Source organism: Carcharodon carcharias, chromosome 13, assembly GCF_017639515.1.
Source record: "Carcharodon carcharias isolate sCarCar2 chromosome 13, sCarCar2.pri, whole genome shotgun sequence".
Classification (NCBI taxonomy): Eukaryota; Metazoa; Chordata; class Chondrichthyes; order Lamniformes; family Lamnidae; genus Carcharodon; species Carcharodon carcharias.
In genome coordinates, this window is record NC_054479.1 from 146,468,778 (window position 1) to 146,494,509 (window position 25,732).

The window sequence follows — 25,732 nt, forward strand, 5'->3', positions numbered from 1 at the left end:
TATTGTACCCACCAATGCTTTCTCATGCATTCTCTTAGTTTTCCTAATTTCCTTTTTAATTCCCCCCAGCACTTTTTATCTGCCATAAGCTTCTCTTTTTTTTTCTTAATCCGAATCTTTATGTCCCTTGACATCCAGGGTTCTCCGGACTTGGTCCCCACTTTGTCTTTACGGGAACATATTTGCCCTGTACTCTCGCTATTTCCTCCTTGAGTACCTCCCTCTGCTCTGACACAGTTTTATCTGCAAGTAGCTGCTCCCAGTCCACTTGGGCCGAATCGCATTTCATCTTAATAAAATTAGCATTCCTTATTTGGACACCATCCTGACTTGGAAATAAATCACCTTTACTTCATTGTCACTGAGTCAAGCTCCCTCCCTAACAGCACTGACCTACCCCACATGGGCTGCAGCGGCTCAAGAAGGCAGCTCACCACCACCTTCTCAAGGGCAATTAGGGATGGGCAATAAATGCTGGCCCAGCCAGCGAAACCCACATCCCATGACTGAATAAATTTTAAAAATAAATACCACTAATCACTGAACAGCCCCTTGGTTGTCTATTTTCCAGCCTTTATTCTCTCCGCCTTCCATAATCATTCAAAAAAAGCCTTCCAAAAAATACAAGTACTTTAGCTCTAATTAAACACAAAAGCAACAGTCCAACAGGAGGTAGCTTTCCAAACATTTTCAAAAAGCAAAATCCCTGGAGTTTTAAATGGCAAGAATTCAATTCAAGAAAGGAGACAAACAGCAGGAAACTATACATCAATTGGCCTATTGTGTCACTGGGGAAATGCTGGAATCCACCATTAAGGAAATAGTCACAGGACATTTAGAAAATCTTTATACAATCAAGTAGTCACCATAGGCTTGAGAAAGGGAAATGGTGTTTGACAAATGAGGATGTTACTAGTAGGTTGGATGAAGGAGAACCAGTAGATGTCGTGTATTTGGATTTCTAAAAGTCTTTCAATAAGCTGCCACATGTAAGTTTACTACACAGGATAAGAGCTCATGGTGCTGGGAGTGATATATTCACGTGGACAGAGGAATGGCTAACTAACAAGAAATAGAGAGTTGTGATAAATGGGTCATTTTCAGGTTGGCAAACTGTGGCTAGTGGAGCGCCACAGGGATCAGTGCTGGGGCCTTGACTATGACACCAAGATAGCTAGGAAAGAAAGTTTTGGGGAAGTCTTAAAGGGTGGGATTTTTCGGATGCCAGGATTTTCCACCCCATCACCCGAAGAGTCAGCAGGGAATGCATCCTGGCTGATTCTGGCTGCTCTCCAGCAACATAACACTCCATGGAGCCTTATTTGGCAGGAGATGGGACTTCCACCATCACTGAGGAGGAAATCCCAACAATCTGGCTATCAACTCTTTAACCCCAGCAGCGCCATGTTCAAGAGTTGGCCACTGCTGAGACTACAGGCAGTGCCCAAAGAAGAGGAGCTAATGGAAGCTAGACTTCCAGTAAGTCTGGGGTATCAGAGGGGTCTAGCTGGCAGGACCCAACAAATGGGGTGGGAGGAGAAGGGGTGGGGGGCCAGGTTTGAGAGGCTGAGGGTGAGGGTTAAATGGGTGGCATGGGCACAGGAGACCCCCAGTGAAGGCCCCACCCTCTCTTGCCAACACCAGCTCACCCAGTAAAACTGCCGGGCTACCCATTTGGCATGAGCTTTTCCATTCTATGACTAAAATTGTGGCAGGGGTACGATGAGGCACTAAATGCCCATTAATTGACCACTTAAGGGTCTAAATAGGCCAAGAGCAAGTGGGCTGGCCGACACCTCCACTGGCCTCCTGTAAAATGGGGACAGGTTGGAGTGGCAGTTTGGAGGCAGGCAAGGCAAGTTCTGCATTTTACAAGCCCCCGTTTTCAGATCTGTCAGTGGGGAACCCTAAAATTCTGCCCAAAATGTCTGCAAATAGATACAGAAAGGTTAAGAATTTAGTATTTGGATTATAATGTGGAAAAATTAAAGGTTGCCCACTTTGTTTGGTGGCATGGAAAAACAGAATAGTCTTTAAATGGAGCATGATTGCAGAATGCTGCAGATGCAATGGGATCAATGTGTCCCTCGTACATGAATCACAAGAAGTTAGTTTACAGATACAGCAATTAATTAAGAAGGGAAATGGAATGTTGGCCTTTATTGCAATGGAGCTGGGATTACAGATGGATGGTAACTGTGGTTCAGTTGGTAGCATTCTCTCCTGAGCCACAAAGTTTCTGGGTTCAAGTTCCACCCTAGAGCTTGAGCACAAAAAAATCATATTTGATACTCTGTGCAATATTTAGGGAGTGCTGCACTGTTGGAGTTGCTGTTGTTCAGATAAGATGTTAAACCAAGGCCCTGTCTGCTTACTTAGGATGGATGTAAAAAATCCCATACGTTATTCTGAAGCAGTTCTTGCTTTTTAACTGGGAATGTGCTGAATGCAGGTAGTTTCTCACCGTGTCCGTTCATATCATTGGGTGGATTTTCTCAGCCCGTGGAGATGGACTTGGGGGCAGGGGGGGAGCGGTGGGTCAGAAAAGTAGTGGGGAGCCATGTTGGGACGGTTTCCCACACGTTCCTACTGCCAGGAATCTTTTCTAAGGGTGAGCTGGGAAGAGTGGGCAGCTAATTAACCTGCTCAATGCCCCAATTAGAAGCAATTTGCAGCATTGCCAGAGTAACATCCTCGCCATGTGTGACAACCACCAGCTCATTGGAGGTGGCCTCCTAATGGCAGTCTGAGGGGCCGTTGGAGCCAGAGTCTCAATGCCCCAATCAGGGGGCTGTAGGCAGGAAAAGCAGCAATCATGGTGGAGAGGCTTCCCCTCCATCCTACTGTCCATACCAGCTTTGGGAGTCTCAGTACCGTCCAATGTGTTGACCAATGAGGGTGCTTCCCAGTCCCTGAACTGCCTCAGCAGTGCCTACTTCTCCCTGTGGAGGCTCCGGAGCTGTGGGCCCTCTGATTAGACCAACAAGCACAATGACTCACCTACCATCAGTACCATACTTAATAGGATGGCAAATGAGGAGGTGGCCAATCAGGAGTCTGCCTGCTGGAAGATTGTGCCACTGATCTTGCTGCTGACAAAGTGGGCTCAGGACTCCATTTGGTCCCTACTTCAGGGTCCTGAATCCCACATTACATTTCACCCATTTTGTCTGTTTGGGTCAGAGCTATCAATGTTGTTGTGTTTACTCATTGAATTATCAGGAACTAAGTTTGCCTCCTGGCCCTTCTGTTGCTTCAGAGTTTTGTTAGGGTTGACCATTCATGGGTTTAGTGGCAGGAACCCAAACGCTGCAATAAAATTGATTAATTGGATAAATTCAGATGCTCGTAAACTGATACAACTATAATCTAGAGATATTTCAAGCATGATTGGCAGATATACAACTGTGGTGGCAACTATCCAGAGGGAATTCCATCCTGAATATTATCAGAATTTGACTGTTGTTAGGCAGAGTAAAGAAATCGAAATGACAGTCAGTGTTGAAGACTGGAATAGTGTGTAATGGTGGAGGACAATCAATGATTGTAGCCATCAAACTGAGGCACAGAACAGGAAGAAATATGTAGAAATGGAAAATTGGGAGGAATTTTGAAGAGCTAACAACAAGAACACGGAAAATGAAAGTGGAAAAAATGCAAGAGTGACCAAACAAAAACATAAAACAGATAAAGTGAAGCCTGTCTCAAAACAACAGGGCGAGTCCCATTTTCTGATTTTCAAATAATGTTGGGTTCCTGGAACATTATTTTTATGGGAGAGGTGATGGTGTAGTGGTATTGTTGCTGGACTAGTAATCCCGAGACCAAGGGTAATGCTCTAGGGGGCCTGGGTTCGAATCCTGCCAGGGCAGATGGTGGGATTTGATTATTTAATAAAAACCTGACAGTGGCAAACATATTGGTGTAGTCTTGCTTTGTACCTTGAACACAATCTGTAACCTGTCATATTCCCCACTCCCCACTCTACCATTACTATCAACCCTGGTTCAATCAGGCATACCTAAAAGTGAGGTGTCAACTTGGTGAAGCTATAACATAGGGGCTATTTGTGTGTCAAACAGCAGAAGCAGCAATTGATAGACGGAACTAAGTGATCCCACAACCAACGGATCAGATCTAAGCTCTGCAGCCATGAATGGTGGTGGACAGCTAAACAACTCACAAGTGGAAGAGGAGGTGGCTCCATAAATATCCCCATCATCAATGATGGAGGAGCCCAGCACATCAGTGCAAAAGATAAGGCTGAAGCATTTGCTACAATCTTCAGCCAGAAGTGCCAAGTGGGATGATCCATCTCGGCCTCCTCCAGAGGTCCCCAGCATCACAAGATGCCAATCTTCAGCCAATTTGATTCACTGCACATGATATCAAAAAACTGCAAAGGCTATGGGGCCTGACGATATTCTGGCAATTGCTATTGCCAGAATATCATCAGGCCCCATAGCCTTTGTAGTTGCTTGCTTGTGCTATTAGGACTTGTGCTCCTAGCCAAGCTGTTCCAGTACAGCTACAACACTGGCATCTACCTGGCTATGTCCTGTACACAAAAAGTAGGAAATATCAAACTCGGTCAATTACGATCATCAGTAAAGTGATGGAAGGGGTCATCAACAGTGCTATCAAGCAGCACTTGCTTGGCAATAACCTGCACACTTTGGGTTCCACCATGGCCACTCAGCTCCTGACCTCATTACAGCCTTGGTTCAAACATGGACAAAAGAGCTGAACTCCAGAGGTGAGGTGAGAGTGACTGCCCTTGACATCAAGGCAGCATTTTCAAGGAGCCCTAGCAAAACTTGAGTCAATGGGAATCAGGTAGAAAACTCTCTGCTGGTTGGAGTCATACCTAGCACAAAGGAAGATGGTTGTGGTTGTTGGAGATCAGTCATCTCAGCTCCAGGACATCACTGCAGGAGTTCCTCAGGGTAGTGTCCTCAACCCAACCATCTTCAGCTGCTTCATCAATGACCTCCCTTCCATCATAAGGTCAGAAGCGGGGATGTCCGCTGATGATTGCACAATATTCAGCACCATTCACAACTCCTCAGATACTGAAGCAGTCCATGTCCAAATGCAGCAAGACCTGGACAATATCCAGGCTTGGGTTGACAAGTGGCAAGTAACATTCATGCTACTCAAGTGTCAGGCAATGACCATCTCCGAGAAGAGAGAATCCAACCATCCCCCCTTGATGTTCAATGGCATTACCATCACTGAATCCCCCAACATCAACATCCTGGGGATTACCATTGACCAGAAACTGAACTGGATGAGCCAGATAAACACTATGGCTACAAGAGCAGGTCAGAGGCTAGGAAACATGCGGCACGTAACTCACCTCCTGGCTCCCCAAAGCCTGTCTACAAGGCACAAGTCAGAAGTGTGTTGGAATATTCCCCACTTGCCTGGATGAGTGCAGCTCCCACAATACTCAAGAAGCTTGACACCATCCAGGACAAAGCAGCCCTCTTGATTGACACCACGTACACAAACCTTCACTCCCTCCACCACCAATGCACAGTAGCACCAGTGTGTACCATCTACAAGATGCACTGCAGGAATTCACCAAGGCTCCTTCGAGAGCACCTTCCAAACCCATGACCACTACCATCTAGAAGGATAAGGGCAGCAGCTAGATGGGGAACATCACCATCTGGAAGTTCGCCTCCAGGTCACTCACCATCCTGACTTGGAAATATAAGACCATAAGACATAGGAGCAGAAATTAGGCCATTCGGCGCACACTGCTGTGCACACTCCTGCGCACACTCCCGCGCACACTCCTGCACACACTCCTGCGCACACTGCTGCACACACTCCTGCACACATTCTTGCACACCTGCTGCATATATTCCTGCACACACTGCTGCACACTCTCCTGCAAACACTCCTGCGCATTCTCCTGTGCACACTGCTGCATGCCCTGCTGTGCCCACTCTTGCGCACACTGGAACACACTCTAATGCACACTGCTACGTATACTGCTGCACACACTCCTGCATACACTACTGAGCACACTTCTGTGCACACTGCTGCACACACTACTGCGCCCACTCTTGCGCACACTCTTGCACACACTTTTGCGTACACTTCTGCGCACGCTGCTGCGCACACTCCTGAGCACACTCCTGCACACACCGCTGCACACTCTCCTGAAAACACTCCTGCGCACTCTCCTGTGCACGCTGCTGCACACACTCCTGCACACACTGCTGCACACTCTCCTGCAAACACTCCTGCACACTTTCCTGCGCACACTCCTGCGCACACTCCTGCATACATTGCTGCATACATTGCTGCGCACACTGCTGCACACACTGCTGCACACACTCTTGCGCATGCTGCTGCACACACTCCTGTGCACGTTCCTACACACACTGCTGCACAATCTCCTGCAAACACTCCTGCGCATGCTCCTGCGCACACTCCTTCCCACACTGCTGTGTATATTGCTGCACACACTCCTGCGCACAGTGCTGCAATGACTCTTGTGCACACTCTTGCTCACAACCCTGCGCATGCTGCTGCACACACTCCTGCATACTCTACTGAGCACACTGCTGCACACTCTCCTGCAAACACTCTTGCGCACTCTCCTGTACACACTGCTGCGCACACTCCTGTGCACACTCCTGAGCACACTCCTGTACACACTGCTGCACACTCTCCTGAAAACGCTCCAGCACATTTTCCTGTGCACACTCTTGCACACACTCCTGCTTACATTGCTGCACACACTCCTGAGCACACTCCTGCACACACTGCTGCACACTCTCCTGAAAACACTCCTGTGCACTCTCCTGAGCACACTCTTGAGCACACTCCTGTGTGCACTGCTGCACACTCTCCTGAAAACACTCCTGCGCACTCTCATGAGCACACTCTTGAGCACACTCCTGCGTACACTGCTGCACACTCTCCTGAAAACACTCCTAAGCACTCTCCTGTGCACACTGCTGCACACATTCTTGCACACTCTCCTGTGCACATTGTTGTGCCCACTCTTGCGCCCACTCCTGCACACATTCTTGCGCAAGGTGCTGCACACACTCCTGTGCCCTCTCCTGCGCACTCTCCTGTGCACACTCCTGTGCACATTGCTGCACACACTGCTGCGCCGACTCTTGCGCGCACTGCTGCGCACATGTTGCACACACTCCTGCGCACACTGCTGCACACTTTCCTGCAAACACTCCTGCACACTCTCCTGCGCACTCTCCTGTGCACCCTACTGCGCACACTGCTGCACACACTCCTGCATACACTACTGAGCACACTCCTGCGCACACTGCTGCACACACTCCTGCATACTCTACTGAGCACACTCCTGCACACACTGCTGCACACACTCCTGAGCACACTGCTGCACACACTCCTGCGCACACTGCTGTACACACTCCTGCATACTCTACTGAGCACACTCCTGCACACACTGCTGCACACACTCCTGAGCACACTGCTGCACACACTCCAGTACATACTCCTGCACACACTGCTGCACACACTCCAGTACACACTCCTGTGCACACTGCTGCACTCACTCTAGCACACATTCCTGTGCACACTCAGAGCCGTTATATAAAAGATTAAAAATTTGCATAGGGGTCCTCGTGATCTTCATTAAGTTTAATGGAAAATGGATGGAGACAACAGATCAACTTTGTAAATAACCTTTGCCACTAGAGTTAAGACAGATCTGAAGAACTCCCTCAGGTGCTTTAGTTAAAACTGTATTAGGGAAATCTCCACATTGTCAAAATATTAGTATGAGGTCGGTTTTTATCTTTGCTGTTGGGTGTTAAGTATCGCCTGGGCTAAGTGCAGAAAGGAATTTTCAGTGGAAATGATTGGACATCTTGAACTAAACCTGCCTGATTTCCTTCCATGTAAAACAGTTGGAAATGAAATAGGAGTTGCTCTGTAATGGGTCTGCTACTTTCCCCTTCAGATTTTCCTCTTTGCTATCTGCTGAATTGATGATTAATGCCTTGATAACCAGACATTGGAGTTTTGGCTCCTTCAAGTGAAACGTATCCCACTCCTTTTTTGGGCTTAGATTGGGAAAACTACTTTGTAGCAAAGAGAAAATAGGAACCTAACTTCAACATTAATCAAAGCTCAATGGCCAGTTCACTGCTCATTACAAACTGTGGAGTTTTGTAACTACGGGGTGGAAATAAAGTTTAATTAATTCTTTTACATAGGGTTATGCTTGTCACATTTTCCCTTGACAAGCACTGACTAACCCAATATCTTGTCATTGTTGTGGGTATGATTGCTGAAGGTGGTTATTAAATTGTGAGGGAAATGCAGAGTCATTAAGCCATGGATTCTGCAGCCAACAACATTTAAGTACAATAAAAAACGATTAGATTTATTTTTCCTTTGCCTTATGATTACCCAGAGATGCTCCAGTTGCTGCTCTGGGAACTATATGGTATCAGACTAACACAATTTCTTAACATAAACACAAGTAATATTTACATAAAGAATGTTATCAAGCCCATTGGACCTGTTTTGATTGATTAATTACTGGGAGGACATCAACACGAGCCCTTCACAAATTATATCAATTGGGGATGGATTCCCAGAACAAACAGAATGTTATTGATGCTTTTTACAGCTTGCCTTTATTTTCACTTATTCCATAAAATGTGTGATCTCATAAAATTGGTGTTTCAACCAAAACATATTAGTGCAGGCTGTAATGTTCAAAAGAGAGGGTCAAAAATGCAATTAGGAGTTTCTCCATTTAGGAGTTTCCAATGGTCAAGTTAGGGGGAGATGCTATTGCAAGTTACTCATCATTCCCACTGTTATTACTGTATTTCTCACTCTGGAGATTATCAAGAGATCCAATATTTGGAGAGTCTCATTAATGTCATTAAACCAGGAGCATATTTTAATTTGTAAAAATCAAGAACAGATCATTATAATATTCTCAAGGGCAGTCAGAAGTGAGCTCTAAATGCTGGTCTAACCGACAATGCCCACATCCCATGAATGAATTTTTAAAATTTACCACTGTTTGTTAGGTAGTAAAGCTGTACATGATTTTGTCAGCTTTATCTGAAGAATGTAATGCATTTTTGCTTACGTTTAAAAAACTGTAATTGTATAACTCAATATTAAGTGCTCCAGTAAAAGATGTGGATTATCCTAAAGATATTCCCTAATTTCAGCAGTCACAAGTCAAAGAAGCTACAAGTATTTACCCAAAGTTTCAGAAACACAGGATCATTATCAATAGATTAATTCAGTGGTTCAGTTTGAAAATGTACAGTTGTTTAGGAAATTATAAATCAATCAGTTATTATTATTTTTTAAGTATCTCACTGGTTTCACTTCCTCTTTGTAAAATCACTGACCACTTTCTGATGTAAATTATTTGGAAAATATAATTGCACAATCCAGTAATTGTTCAATATCTAAATGGAAGTAATTAGATGTTGGAAATGTAATAGCATTTCTAGATGTGTTCAATTTGATACTGGTGGGTGGTTCAATGTTGTTGCCAAAAAGTAAAGTAAAACAATTGGGATATTAAATAATGCTGTAACATATTTTGGTCTAAAATTCCTGCTGTAAATTTGAATTTTATGCAGAATTGGCAGAGTTCTGTTGTGATTATAGCAGGGTTACTTATTGACTTTAAGAAATCAGTTGTAATTGTTGAAATTGTAAATTTATATCATCAATAGTTGCCTTACATTTAACAAAATATTATATTTTCTTAAACAGGAAAAGGAGGAAGAAAAGTTAGAATCATCAGTGCTTCAGCAGCAGAGAAGTCCCCAGGGTTTGAGTGATACGGGTTATTCATCGGACGGTATATCAAGTTCACTGGGTGAAATTCCAGCCATTCTTCAAAGTGAAGATAAAGATTTACTCAAGGAACCAGCTAGAAAAAGTTCAATTTCTCAGGAAAGTAGTCCTTCTAGCCCATCAGATCTTGCCAAGCTGGAAAGTACAGTTCTTTCAATCTTAGAAGCTCAGGCAAATACACTAAGTAATGAGAAGTCAGACCAATACAAAGATCCTTATGGACTTTACACTGACCATGAAAGGGAACGGCACAGACCAAGAACCTTGCCAATTACACCAGAATCTTATAGCTCAGATGAAGAAGACCTTGAAGACATTCAGGAAGAAGATGAGGAAGCTCTGGAAGATCATGGTCATGAAGATACATTAGCTCGAAAAGACTACAGTGAAAGCCATGGTTCTCAGGATGAAGCAGCAGTGAGGAGGCAACGATATGATTCTTTAGAAGACAGTAGTGAAAGTGAGCACTCACCCCGTCCTCATAGACAGAGGAAGATCAGTGTTGGATCATCAAGCAGTGACAGCCAAGGATCTGGTGATGAAGAAGATTTTATTCGAAAACAAATTATTGAGATGAGTGCAGAAGAAGATGCATCAGGATCTGATGAGGATGAATATATTAGGAGTCAGCTGAAAGAGATAAGTGGAAAAGGGCGCCCAGAGAGCAAAGGGCCAACTGTTAAGCACAAACGTCTTTCAAAAAAAAGTAGCACAAGCCATGATGACGATTCAGGGAGGCGCCATTCATGGCATGACGATGATGATGAAGAAGAAATGTATGATGAAAGTCCTGAGTCTAAGTACAGAGAGACTAAAAGTCAAGACAATGAAGAGTTGTCCGTCTCAGCTGGTGGAGGCCTTAGACGTTTTAAAACAATAGATTTGAACAGTTCTATTACAAATAAATATGCAGAAGGTTCTGAGAACAAAAAGGATGGCTTGTACTATGAAGAAGAACCAGAGCTAGAGATGGAGAGCTTAACTGATTCACCAGAAGATAGATCAAGAGGTGAAGGCTCATCTAGTCTGCATGCAACATCCAGTTTTACACCTGGTACTTCACCTACATCAGTTTCATCATTGGATGAAGACAGTGACAGTAGTCCGAGTCACAAGAAGATGCTTGGGGAGAGTAAACAGCAAAGAAAGGCTAGACACAGATCACCTGGTCCTCTGTTGCCTACTATTGAAGATTCTTCTGAAGAAGAAGAATTGCGGGAAGAAGAAGAACTTTTGCGAGAACAAGAAAAACAGCGAGAGTTAGAACAGCAACAAAGAAAGAGTTCAACAAAGAAATCAAAGAAAGATAAAGATGAACTCAGAGCTCAGAGAAGACGTGAGCGTCCGAAAACCCCTCCAAGTAATCTCTCACCAATTGAAGATGCTTCACCTACAGAAGAGCTGCGACAAGCAGCAGAAATGGAGGAGTTACATCGCTCTTCATGTTCTGAATATTCACCAAGCATTGAATCTGAACCTGAAGGATTTGAAATACATCCAGAAAAAATTATAGAAGTACAGAAAGTTTACAAATTGCCAACATCTGTGTCGCTGTATTCTCCTACAGATGAGAATGCTGGTAGTATTATGCAAGAAGTTGATGCTATTAACCAGAAGTCTTTGAAAAGTGCAGATGAAGCATATGAAGAGATGATGCAGAAAGCAAAATTACTTCAGAATCAAAAAGAACCTGATGATGTATTTGAAAAGGAGCCTTTATATGGGGGCATGTTAATTGAAGACTATATCTATGAGTCTCTAGTGGAAGATACTTACAATGGAACAACAGATAACCGTTTTCTTAATACAGGACAGGAGACCAGCACTGCTTTGTCACAAGAATCTGAAAAGAAATTAAGAAGTCCAGATGAAATTTATGAAGAAATAATGAAGAAAACCACTAGTCTCAGTGATCCTGGACATTATTATTACAACCAACCTTTAGATGTAAACTTCCATCAACAGGATTTGCCTTCTACTGTGACTGGTGTGAAAGAAACATTTGTTACATTTCCATTGGATGTCACAGAATCTTCCCCAAAGATAGAAAAACAGTTGTTAGATGCTGATGCTGCTTATGAGGAGCTCATGAAGCGACAGAATGCACTGCTGACTCCTGGAAGCAGTCCAACTCAGCCGAGTACTCCTGAATCACTTGTATCTGCTGAATCAGAGGCTACTGGCAGCTCCTCACGGATATTTACACCTGCTTCCACTAGGGCAAATGGCAAACATTTAACCTCAATACCACTTTCTGGTACAGAACCAGTGCAAATTGCAGCAACAGGTAGTATGGTGCATGCTATCCCTAATGTCACAATTACCCAGCACTTTTCTGTGGAAGATGACATTGAATATGGAGAGCAATATTATGTAGATAACAGAGAGCAATCATATGAAATCACCAAAACAGTCAAAGAAAGCAAACCAGGGACTACAACCAGCAGTATGGCATCAACATCAGTGATACCTACAGCTTTTGCAACTCCTATTAGCACAATTACCTCTACTGTTAGCGTAACTAGCAGCTCTCCAGTTTGCTCCACTGGACCAGTTGATGTATCAAGGACAAAAGATTTTGTTGTCCTTAGTATAAACACAAGTGAAGAAAATTACACTTCAACACAAACAGCCATAAGTACTGTCGAGACTACAACAAGCCCATTAACTTCTGCAACAGGAAGAATTTCTCAAGTATATCCCATTTCAACCATTGGTCCTTCAGCACCAACAGCCATGTCAGACCACGTACTTATTTCTGTGCCTCCTGGTCGAGATAATTCTGAAATTCTCACCTCCGCTACAGTGACTTCAGTTCCAGAAACTAGACAGCTTTTGGATAAACAATCAGCTGTAGATAGTATTTCTGATAAAGCTGCAGTGTCTATGGCACCAATTTCAAAGGGGATTGCGTTCTATGGATCTCCAGGGAAAACACAACCAATACAAGTGGTTACAGGAAAAGAGAAAATTGCAACCACATCATCATTACATTCGCCACTCCCTCCACCACCACCACCTCCTCCTCCTTTACCTCCTTCAGCCTTTCCAAAGCCAGTTATCATCCCAAAGAAGAAACCTGCAGCTGATATCCCAACCTGTAGAATAGGGATCCCTACACACACTAGTGTTGTAACTAGTTTATCTAATACTTTAGATCAGAACAGTTTAACAGCAAATGGAAAAATATTTCATCCAATGCCACCCCCTGTCCCTCCTAAACCAACCTCAATTCCATCAGGATTACCTTTCACCACAAGACCAACAGAGGGAATACGCCCTGCAATCCCGCCTAAGCCTTCATTTGCTCATCTTCCTATAACCGTGCATAGACCAAGCGAATTACAACATAGAGCTTCAACCTCAACTACAACTTTGTCTTTGAACTTGACTTCACCAGATTTCAAACTAATCTCTCCCACATCTCCTATCTCCCCACATTCAAATAAATCTTCTCCAAAGCTAACTATGCATTCCCAAGCTACATATGTAGTAATCACTTTGCCATCTGAACCAAGTACTCCAACTGAATCTGTAACCTGCCAAGCACCTTCCACCCAACCATCTGTATCCCCTTCAAAGCAGCATGGTCTATCATGTCTACCATCAGCCATATCCTTGGCTCATTTTACCAAATCTTTGGAAGCTCAGAAAATAGTTGAAAAGGGAAAAACAGAGACTGTTTATTTTTATCAGAGTTTGGCACAGGGTGTCGTGTCAACAGTCGAACATGGGATATCAACCGACGTCTCGCAGGCCCCAGTTTCAGTGATGTATGACAAAGTACCAAGTACAGGCACAATTAGTGTCGCTATAACCATACCTCCTGAAAGAAAATATCCTGAACAGCCACAATTTCAAGAAAATGGGAGAACACTAGAACACAGAGCACAGTTTACAAGTGATGTGATTGACCTTCGTACTTTGTCAAATTTGGATGCTGATATGACAGATGACGGCATGGATTTGTCTACTTTCTCTATAGATGGGAGAAGACATGCTTTAGTGTTTGATTCTGGTGGCATACGTCATATCAGTGCAGTTCAGCCTGCCATTGTGAATCTAAGTGCAACCAGGCCAGGAGAACAAATTCCAGTTTCAACACTGGCACTGAACACTGGTAGTATGACTGTAGTCACCTGTACAACAACTACAACATTCACTGCAACCACTGACACTTGTGAAAGATATATGGATCTTGGACATGTCGAGTCTATACCACTTCAACTAACAACCAAGATTGATGAAGCAACATGCAGTGTTGCTCACTGTCAGTCACCTGCCACAGGCACAGTAGAAGTACCAATCAACCTGTCTTGTACTGCTACTCCCATTTCAGGTTGGCCTATTATAGAAGCAGTAACCAAAGCCCCTATTAGTACAACAAATGGATGGATAGATGTAGAATCAGAGGTTAAAGCGGTTGATTTAAGCACAACAAAGCCCCATCGGACGATGGTGACAACGGATGAATTAAAATCTGGAATTGTTACTACAATTGTAGAGGAGGAAGACAAGCCTGTAGATCTTACTTCTGGAAGGCGGAATGTTTGCTGTGATATGGTTTACAAGTTTCCATTTGGTCGCAGTTGTTCATCTTTGACACAGCGACCTGTTTCCACCCTACCTGAAGATCGTTATGGCTATAGAGATGACCACTATCAATATGGCCGTGGTGGCTCCCAAGGTTATCGAGGATTTGGAAGCATGAAGCCTTCCATGTCTGATACCAACTTGGCTGAAGCTGGTCTGTTTCTATATAAAAGCAAGCATAGCTTTGACTATTGTAGTAATGGTACTGATGCAGCAGTAGACCTTACAGCAGGAAAACTGACGACAGGTCAGTATGATACACCAACAGATCTTTCCTTAAAATTAAGACTGCATGGGTTCCCTCAACTCATACTGGGCTAATCTTTCTCTTTTGCATCATTTCTAAATCTTATTTTTTTTTTATTTTGATACAGAACTTTAAGCATGTGAAAATGGAATGCAATTTATTTTTGGTTGATCTGTTTTGCTTGCGCACAGCTGGTTGCATGCACTGCATGATTTTTCAGCATTGTTTTTGCTTCAACTGTAATTGCAACTATTAATGATGATGAAGAATTGCATGCAATCTTTGCTTTAATCACCTGGATGGAATGGCAATGATTATCCCCACAAATCAATTTGATTATCTCGGAATGAGTTCTATTTTTGACACTATAATTACAGGTGAATTAATGGACTATTCTGCAGTTTGTACTCAGCCTCAAGATCACCTCAGCAAGGGAACACTGAGCTATCCAGAGACGCGTCAAGTGGTCGCAGACACTGGCACGCCACAGTATTCTCAAGCAAGAATAACACCAACGATAGGAAGCCACTATGGCATGCCAAGTGTTTTACGTTCTTCTGGTGGTGTTGTTTATTCTTCTGTGGCAACTCCAATCCCATCCACTTTTGCGATTACAACCCAGCCAGGTTCAATATTCAGCACTTCTCTTAGTCTCCATGGCAGTGATACAATGCCTTCACTATCAGCTCTGCAGCATATTCAGCCAATGCCCAAGTCTTCTAGTTACTTGACAACGGCTGATATAGGAAGAGAGATGGGTCCTGGGGTTTCTCTAGGTTTAGATACATCGGGGTTTGTACCTAACCTAACAACAATTTCAGCAACGTATCCAGATGCATCATCAGAGGTCAGTTTTATCCAGACTGAAACTGATTACATGCAAAAACATACCATTGACCCTTCCATGGTTGCCAAGCTGTCACCCATTACTTCACCTGTATCTGAAGAAAACAAACATTTATTGATGGAAAGGGAAATGCTGGAGTTTGAGAAGATGAAACAGATACGTTTAGCTGAAGAGCTGGAGCGTGAACGACATGAGATCCAGATATTTCGAGAACAAGAAAAACTCATCGTTCAGCGAGAGCTTCAGGAACTCCAAACAATGAAGCAACAACTCCTATATCAGCAGGAGGAAGAGCGACAAGCTCAGTTTATGATACAACAAGAAACAATAGCCCAGCAACAGATGCAGCTTGAACAAATACAGCAGCTGCAGCAGCAACTGCAACAACAACTTGAGGAGCAAAAGATTCGACAGATATATCAGTACACATATGATCCCTCTGGTTCAATCACTCCTCAGACAACAACAGATCAAGCAATGATAGAATCCCAGTACACAACAGCAGAAAATGGTCAGTTCTGGCATGCTCAGGATGCTAGTACAACAGCTTCAGCCATGATGGGACATGATGTACCACAGACACAGCCATGGTATACTCCTCAGTCAGATGGTATTCCACAGCATGTTCCACAACCCTGCATGCTGAGCTCAGTGTCAGAAATGTCTTTGAAAGACATTGATGTGCGAGAGGCAAGAGCATTGAGAAAGAGGAGCTCCATGCCAAAGTTGCGTGGTCAGTATGGTGACACCCTTGATGGAAATATGCAAGAGCAAAGATCATACAAAAAGATAGTTGACAGTGGAGTCCAGACTGATGATGAGGAGGGAACAGAAAGATGCTACACCAGTAGAAGGAGAAGAACTAAGAAAAGTGTGGATAGCAGTGTTCAGACTGATGATGAAGATAATCAGGAGGACTGGGATATTCCCACCAGAAGGCGAAAATCTCGTGTGGGGAAGTATGCTGATGGTGGTACAGAGGTAGATAAAACAAAGCGCCCGCATTTTGCAAAACTCTCAAATATCGCTATGCAGACTGTAGCTGAGATTTCTGTTCAAACCGAACCTGAGGGTAATATAAGGACACCTTCAATAAGGGCTCAAATTGAATCAAAGATCGAAATTGTAAAGCATATTTCAGCTCCAGAGAAAACATACAAAGGTGAAAGCTTAGGTTGCCAGACAGAAACAGACTCAGATGGACAAAGTCCCCAGTACCTGAGTCATAAGATCATTACAGCCATATCCCCACAAAAAACTGACAAAAAGCGTCCAACACCATTAGAAATAGGCTATTCAAATCATCTTCGAGCAGATTCTTCCTTCAAAGTTGTTCCCTCCCCACCCAAATCTCCGAAGGTATTGTACTCACCAATCTCACCAATGTCCCCAAACAAAGAATTGGAGGCAACCTTTGTGCCCTATGAGAAATCTCCTTCTGTTGACAAAAGCTCGCAGAAACTAATGGCTCCTGAACCACCAAAAAATCAGCCTCTAAGTCCTCGGACCATCAAGGTGATGCAGCGATCCATGTCTGATCCAAAACCACTGAGTCCTACAGCAGAAGAAAGCTCTAGGTTACATTTCCAGTATAGTGACAGCTACTCGGTAAGGAGCCTGCTACTTAATTGTTCCTGATTGTTTGTAGCATGAAACATTGCTTTTAAAACAAGTAGACAGTGGTGAATCTGCTTATGGTACTGTACTTCTGGAAACTATAAGAGTAACACCTCGTATCACTGATAATAATTCAGTTCAGTGTGGATAATATACATAGAAGTGTCATGTGCTCATCACGTAATTTTTCTAGCTCAGTTTGTTGCCTCGTTTATTTGCAGTTTATAGTGCAGGTTTGGCTATAAGTCAGGCCTTGGTTTAATGGACGGACTGGACAATCACAATATAGGTGAAATTTCAAGGGATGTAGCCACTTAAATTTAAATGCTGGCATGATAGGCAAAAATGTTACAGCTTTTAGACAAGTTGAAAATGCACTTTAAACTGTTGGCAAGCTTTGCCAAGGCTGAAGGGTAGATGGAAGAAATGATAGTGTGGAATGATACTAACTCTGGGGAAATTAAAAGAACAGCAGAGACCCAGCCTCCATTTCATGCCTGGCAAAGTGCACATTATGCTGCATGAGGTGTGTCTGAGAAAGGTTACCTTTCTCCTGGTAATTCTGGGTATCTGGTTATTGGCCAGCAGAGCAGCAGTACTTGCAATAAGCCCAAGGCATAAAAGGTAATGACTGACGTATTGTTTCAACATTGCAGCTCTGATACTTGTGTCCTCGCAGCAGGTATGAATAACACTTACAGCCACCTTGAAGCATTGGCACTGAGCTGATCTTGAGCCCTTGGAAACGTGCTGGGTCTCATTGTGCCACCTTCATGCTTGCTCTCCTCCCTGGCAGGCTGTCTTCTAGAATCATTTCAATCACAAAGCGTTTTACTTTCCTTTCACTAGCTGCTTAGCTCAGGAATTTACAGTTTCTAGCAGACAGTTGGTGAAGGAATCAGTTTCATCTCATGTTGATTGAAGCATGTTTCTGGTTCGTTGAAACAGCTTGGGACATTTTTCCATATCAAAGGCACTCTGTAAATGCAAGTTGTTGTCATTATGTAAGAACGTCCTTCCATTGATCCCTTTTTACACCCGTTTCTGTTCTGCTAAATTCCTGCAAATTATTTATTTTTTATTATTCATTCATGGGACTTGGGCTAGGCCAGCATTTATTGCCCTTCCCTAGTTGCCCTTGAGAAGGTGGTGGTGAGCTGCCTTCTTGAACCACTGCAGTCCACGAGGTGTAGGTACACCCTCAGTGCTGTTAGGGAGGGTATTCCAAGATTTTGACCCAGTGACAGTGAAGGAACGGTGATATATTTCCAAGTCAGGATGGTGAGTGACTTGGAGGGGAACTTCCAGGTGGTGGTGTTCCCATCCATCTGCTGCCCTTGTCCTTCTAGATGGTAGTGGCCATGGGTTTGGAAGGTGTTGTCTAAGGAGCCTTGGTGAATTCCTGCAGTGCATCTTGTAGATGGTACACACTGCTGCTACTGTGGGTCGGTGGTGGAGAGAGTGAATGTTTGTGGATGTGGTGCCAATCAAGTGGGTTGCTTTGTCCTGGATAGTGTAAAGCTTCTTGAGTGTTGTTGGAGCTGCACACATCCAGGCAAGTGAGGAGTATTCCATCACACTCCTGACTTATACCTTGTAGATGGTGGACAGGCTTTGGAGAGTCAGGAGGTGAGTTATTCGTCACAGGATTCCTAGCCTCTGATCTGCTCTTTTAGCCACAGCGTTTATCTGGCTAGTCCAGTTCAATTCTTGATCAATGGTGACCCCCAGGATATTGATAGTGGGGGATTCAGTGATGGTAATGCCATTGAATGTCAAGATTCTGTCTTGTTGGAGATGGTCATTGCCTGGCACTTGTGTGGCACGAATGTTACTTGCCACTTGTCAGCCAAAGCCTGGATATTGACCAGGTCTTGCTACATTTGGACATGGACTGCTTCAATATCTGAGGAGTTGTGAATGGTGCTGAACATTGTGCAATCATCAGCGAACATCCCCACTTCTGACCTTATAATGGAAGGAAAGTAATTGATGAAGCAGCTGAAGATGGTTGGGTTGAGGACACTACCCTGAGGAACTCCTGCAGTGATGTCCTGGAGTTGAGATGATTGACCTCCAACAACCACAACCATCTTTCTTTATGCTGGATATGACTCCAACCAATGGAGAATTTTCCTCCTGATTCCAATTGACTCCAGTTTTGCTGGGGTTCCTTGATGCCACACTCAGTCAAATGCTGCCTTGATGTCAAGGGCAGTCAATCTCACCTCACCTCAGGAGTTCAGCTCTTTTGTCCATGTTTGAACTAAGGCTGTAATGAGGTCAGGAGCTGAGTGACCCTGGTGGAACCCAAACTGGGTACAGTGAGCAGGTTATTGCTAAGCAAGTACCGCTTGATAGCACTGTTGATGACCCCTTCCATTGCTTTACTGATGATCGAGAGTAGACTGATGGGGCGGTAATTGGCTGGGTTGGATTTGTCCTGCTTTTTGTGTACAGAACATACCTGGGCAATTTTCCACATAGCTGGGGAGATGCCAGTGTTATAGCTGCATTAGAACAGCTTGGCTAGGGGCGCGGCAAGTTCTGGAGCACAAGTCTTCAGTACTTTTGCCAGAATATGGACAGGGCCCATAGCCTTTGCAGTATCCAGTGCCTTCAGCAGTTTCTTGATGCATCTGCAGCAGGCAGATTGGTGAGGATGAGGTCAAGTATGTTTTTCCCTCTTGTTGATTCCCTCACCACCAGCCACAGTACCCGTCTAGCAGCTATGTCAATTAGGACTCGACCCACTCGGTCTGTAGTGGTGCTACCGAGCCACTCTTGGTGATGAACATTGAAGTCCCCAACCCAGGGTACATTCTGTGCTGTTGTCACCCTCAGCGCTTATTCCAAGTCATGTTCGACATTTGTTTACTCCCTACTTTTCAAAGCCTTAGCTTAAGGCCAAACTTATCAGGATGAGTAAATAAAAGTTCCCAAGATGCTCAGCAAGTTCATTGGGATAAAATTTCCTGACGTTTTTATTTAAATTATCAAAGCAATGTTAATAAAAAATGAGGTATATTTTGCAAGCTCAAAGCCAAGCATTCCAACGTTTATTCCCCTTTAAGCCTCCGCACAGGGATCACCTGTTGCCACATTCAACATTGAGGGGAAGGAATGCAAAAACTGGAATGTTTCATCAGGTTTTCTGAGCTAGAATGAGGCTACAACATGAATGTGTGCAAACAGTCAAGAGTAAAACACACATTCAGTGTAAATCTGCAGCTATAACGGTCTAAAGCCTGCTGCCATCTCTTTTCCATCCATTGTGCCAACTACCCTATTGTGATTATGAAACTCAGTGCACTCAATGAAGTATTCATGAGCACTTTGGGATAGATTTTCAACTGGTCGAGATGACTTGGGGCCCTTTAAAAATGGCAGGTGGGACCCGATTCCAAGATCTCAACTGCATTAATAGTGTTTTTGAATTTTGGGAGTGCCTTTTAAGGGTGCAGACTGGTTCAGATTGTGGGCCCACACCCTGCACTCCTGACCTGCCCATTGCAGAGATTGGCATATCCTAGTCTTCCATTTTCATGGAGCTGGGCCAGCTTTTCAGAGAATTGTGGTTCACAGCCCCTCAGAGGTGTCATGAATCGTGATCTGCATGAGGGAGCCTTTTGAAAGGTAAGTTCTAAAGAAACCCCTCGTGTCGTCATGCGAAGGTATGCCTCCCAGCCACCTCCTTTGGCCCTCATGCTCCCCGATGCCAATGTATGCCCCCACCCACCCCCTATGGCCCCTCATGTACCCCATTCCAAACAATAGCACCTCCATTCCCATTCACCCACTATACACTGCATAGAAGCAATGAACCCTATAGTGACAATAGTATGTATTTTAAAAAGCTTTAAACGAAAAGTTATTTGTGGATAAATTTCCACTTTTTGAAAATATCTCCTTTTACTGTAGCCCAATAAATGTGTCAATCATCCAGACCTTTTAAAACATCAATAGCTGAAATTGTAACCACTTGAAATCTCTTTATCTTGTGGGAATAAACATTGTGAAATTGACGGCATAGATCAGAGAGCCGGAGCTGTCAAAGGTTTTCCCTGAGGTTCATGTGTTTCAACAGGCTAATGGATTTCTGGGCTCTCAGCCAAGCCTCATTATGCATTCTCCACACTTGGTTGGTAGCATACAATGTATAATGGCTGAATGGCTATGGAATTGTCATAGCTCGGCAAGGCAGGCATGAGGCATGAGGGTAATAGGGGTGTGTGGGAGGCATGAGGTGGCCTGGATGAGGCATGGGGAGTGTGTTGGGGTGAGGGGGTATGAGGGATGGAGGGCCTTTTTGTTTTCATTATAACTGGAATGAAATGCCGCAGCATTGAGGATGGCATTTTAAACAGCCCGACTTCACACCCAGCAGCCCCTGTGGATGCCCCTGAGCTTTTCCCTGGGTCTGCTAGCTGTAACCACAGCTCACACCCATCCCCCCACACTAAAGATCCCACCTTCCTGGGCACTTTCTCTCAAGAGGGAATGGCCAAGCTGTGAATTTTTCCCAACTCCTGCTACCAGCCTCAAGGGTGGAAATTCAGGGCTTTATGGTGTATCCTCCTGTAACAAAACCAGCCAACACATTCGGCTGCTTTGTGGCTCAATCCTTACTACCATTCACAATGTGGCCTAAAATTCTTTGAAGGGATCAGTGATGCAATGATATTTTCAGGCCCCATACAGTTTTGTCCCGTTGTTTTCAGGGCAGCATTGATTTCGAACCATTTAAATACAACATATGCATTCAGATGATGTATCATAAGAAGATTCTTTGCAGCAGAGGGAGGGGTGCATGGACACAAAACTAGGCCTGAGCGAGATGTAGATTGAGTGCAGAGTTGCGAATATGGTTCAGGTTTAGAGGGGCAAAGAGATCCTCTTTTTTCTACTTTTTTCAGCTCCATGTTGGTGAGTTTCTTTCCTTGTCTCCAAGTTCGGTGAATGCAGCTTTCTCTTACTTCATCTATGTAAATTATTAACTAACTGACTAATTATATAAATATGGTTGCACAGAAATGGAAGAGCTGGTGGTGTGCCATGACTGCAGCATGTGGGAATCTGTGAAATGCACTGCAATCCCGGACAGCCACACCTGCAGTAAGTGTCTGCAGTTTAGGTAACTTCAGCCTCACATTGCTGAACTGGAGCCTGAGTTGCAGGAATTGTGGAGCAGGGTAGGAAGAGCTAACTGGATAGGAGGCAGTCACTCCATTTAGTTTAGGCAGAAATTTAGAGTTGGTCAATGTTCAGGGGCAGGAGGGTGTAACTGAGAGTCAGGCAGGTAAGAGGAACCAACATGTAGCAATGGAGGAGCCTCGGCCCATTTGTCCAGGTATGAGGGGTCATCTGTGTGGATGAGGAGAAGGACTGCAAAGTGGACGAGTGGACTGACCATGGCACCATGGTGAAGGATGCCAGTCAAGAGGGGGGAATGAAATGGAGTGTGGTAGTGATGGGAGACAGCCAGGGGGATAGATACTGTTCTCTGCAGTTGAGAGCATGAGCCCAGATGGCTGTGTTGCCTGCCAATGCCAGGATTAAGGACATCTGCTCTGGGCTGGAGAGGAATTTGCAGTAGGAAGGGGAAGAGCCAGTGGTCGTGGTCCATGTAGGTACCAACAACATAGGTAGGACTAAGAAGGGGGTTCTGTAGGGTGAGTATGAGTAGCTAGTGACTAAATTAAAAAGCAGAACATCAAGGATAATAATCTCTGGATTATAACCTAAACCATGAGCAAATTGACAAAGGGTAAATAAAATGAATGGGATGAATGCTTAGCTCAAAGACTGGTATGGGAGAAATGGATTTTGATCCCTGGGGCACTGGTACCAGGTCCTGGGGAAAGTGGGAGCTGTACCGTTGGGAGGGGCTTCATCTCAACCATGCTGGGGCAAGTAGGGGGAAGGAATCGTGTGAAGGAGACATAATAAAGTAAGGGAAACCACAAAGTAATAGAGCAGGGCAGCAATTTGGGCAGTGAGTTCCAGAATGTGACAGGAAGGGACAGAGCATACAATTGTAAGAGTGTATCAACAGATAGAGCCAAAAAATGAAAATAAAACAGAGTTTAAGGCGCTGTATCTGAATGCATGTAGTGTTTGGAATAAAGGGATGAATTGTTAGCACAGATAAAGATAAATATGTATGACCTGATTGGCATCACAGAGACATGGTTGTAAGGTGACCATGACAGGGACCTGAATGTTGAAGGGTACTTGATATATCAGAATGAAAGGAAGCTAGGAAGATGTGGTGGGATGGCTCTGTTAATTAAGGATGGCATTAGTTCAGTGCTGAGAGAAGTCCTTAGCTTGAAAGAGCAAGATGTAGAATCAGTTTGGGTAGAGATAAGAAATAGTAATGGTAAGAGATCACTTGTACGAATAGTATAGCATAAGTTACACTTTAGGACAGAAAATATAGGAAGAAATAAGTGGGGTGTTTTTTTTTTAATTTGTTCATGGGATGTGGGCATCACTGGCTAGGCCAGCATTTATTGCCCATCCCAAGATGCCCTTGCTCAGATGGCATTTAGAGTCAACCACTTTGCTATGGGTCTGGAGTCACATGTAGGCCAGGCCAGGTAAGGATGGCAGATTTCCTTCTGTAAAGAACATTAGTGAACAAGATGGGTTTTTACAACAATCATTTCATGGTTATCATTAGACCTTTAATTCCAGATTTTTATTGAACTCAAATTCCACCATCTGCTGTGGTAGGATTTGAACCCAGGTCCTGAGAGCATTATCCTGGGTCTCTGGATTACTAGTCCAGTGACAATACCACTACACCATTGCCTCCCCCCAAGAAAGGTGCCATGATAATCATGGGTGACTTTAATCTACATTTAGATTGAGCAAATCAGAAAATGAGTTCATGGAGTGTTTTCAGGACAATTTCTTAGCGCAGTAAATTCTAGAGGCAACCAGGAAGCAGGTTATCCTAGACCTGTTAATGTACAATGAGACAGGATTAGTCAATAACTTCATGGCAAATGAGCCTCTAGCTGACAGCAATAGAATTTCATGTTCAGTTTGAAATGGAGACGTGTGGATCTGTGATGAGTGTTTGAAACCTAAATAAATGTAACTATGAGAGTATGAAGGCAGAGCTGGATAAGGTGAACTGGGAAACTCAATTAAAAGGCAGCACAGTAGAGTTTGAGTGGCAGACTTTTAAGTAGGTATTTAATAACGTACAGAAAAGATTCATCCCAGTGAGAAAAAAAGACTCTTTGAGAAGGATGCATCATCCGTGGCTAAACAAGGAAGCTTAGGATGGTATTGAGTTAGAAGAAACACTGTACAAATCTGCAAAGCTTAGTGATGGGTCAGAGGTTTAGACAGATTTTAAGAACCAGCAAAGAATGACTAAAAAGATAATAAAGAGGCAGAAAGTAGAGTAAGACAGAAAGCTAGCTAGTAATATAAAAACAAACAGTGAGCGTTCCTATAAGTGTCTGAGTAGAAAAAGGATATCTAAAGCTTGTGTTAGTCCTCTGGAGAGTGAGTCTGGGAAAAATTGATAATAGAAAACAAAGAAATGGCAGAGGTATTTTTGAGTCTGTCTTCACAGTGGAGGACTTTTGAAAACTTCCTAAAGATTCCTGAAAATCAAGAGTTGATAAGGAGGGCTGAAATTAATACAATCATCATCACCAGGGAAAGGGTGCGAGGCAAACTATTAGACCTAAAGGCTGATAAGTCCCCAGGACCTGATGGCCAGTATCCTAGAGTCTTAAAAGAAGTGGAAGCACAGATAGCAGATGCATTGGTTATTATCTGCCAAAGTTCCTTGGGTTCTGGAAAGGTTCTAGCAGATTGTAGAATAGCAAATGTAACACCTCTATTTAAGAAAGGAGGGAGGCAGAAGGCAGCAAACTGTAGGCCAGTTAGCTTAACATCTGTCATAGGGAAAGTGTTAGAATCCATTATTAATAATCATTTGGTAGTACAGACCTTGAGTATTGCTGCAAAAAGAGACATGTCGAAGTTTATCATCTTTCACATTAGGATTCTTAGCAAGAATACCAATATAAGGGGGAAACAACAATTTATACCATATGAGAAGAGAATGCAATTGGTTGACAAGCGGATGCTGATTTGTAGAGGCATTGCCATGTCATCCACCAATTGATGGTGACTGGCAGTCAACTGCCAAGCATTGTTTGAAACTTAAACTAGGCAACTAGACCCCAATTGGTTAAGGAATTACCTTGAGGAAAGAGTCAATGAATGGCTGTCACTTACTTTGTTTAGTTAAAACAGACACAATGTCTGTATGTATTCTTTGTCTGCAAAGAACAGTATTAATATGCGTCTCTTCCACTACACGCAACTGTGCCACACTGCAAGTCTGACTGACAATCTTAACTTGGTTGTCAACCTAGTTCTCAGCACACTGAGGATTATTTAGCAAATGTTGTCCAATCATGGAAGCACATCTAACATTGCGCACTGTATTTTGAATTTTATAAGAATGGATTGATTGCATACGGTCTGTACCTTGCCCATTGCAGCTGGGACAAGCAGTTTGATACGATCCGCCAGTCTTTGGGACGTAT

At 43.8% G+C, this 25,732-nt stretch overlaps 1 protein-coding gene across 1 annotated transcript in view; it reads left to right on the top strand.

The window, feature by feature from the left end:
* Nucleotides 1-25,732, top strand: part of LOC121286168 (protein piccolo-like) — a gene marked incomplete at its 3' end in the record, with an annotated part of 652,194 nt that overhangs the window by 376,116 nt on the left and 250,346 nt on the right. The window contains exons 6-9 of the mRNA XM_041203147.1: nucleotides 1,330-1,479; nucleotides 9,763-14,686; nucleotides 15,064-15,426; nucleotides 15,487-17,141. Coding sequence (XP_041059081.1) covers nucleotides 1,330-1,479; nucleotides 9,763-14,686; nucleotides 15,064-15,426; nucleotides 15,487-17,141 — 7,092 coding nt within the window. The remainder of the gene's footprint in view (nucleotides 1-1,329; nucleotides 1,480-9,762; nucleotides 14,687-15,063; nucleotides 15,427-15,486; nucleotides 17,142-25,732) is intronic.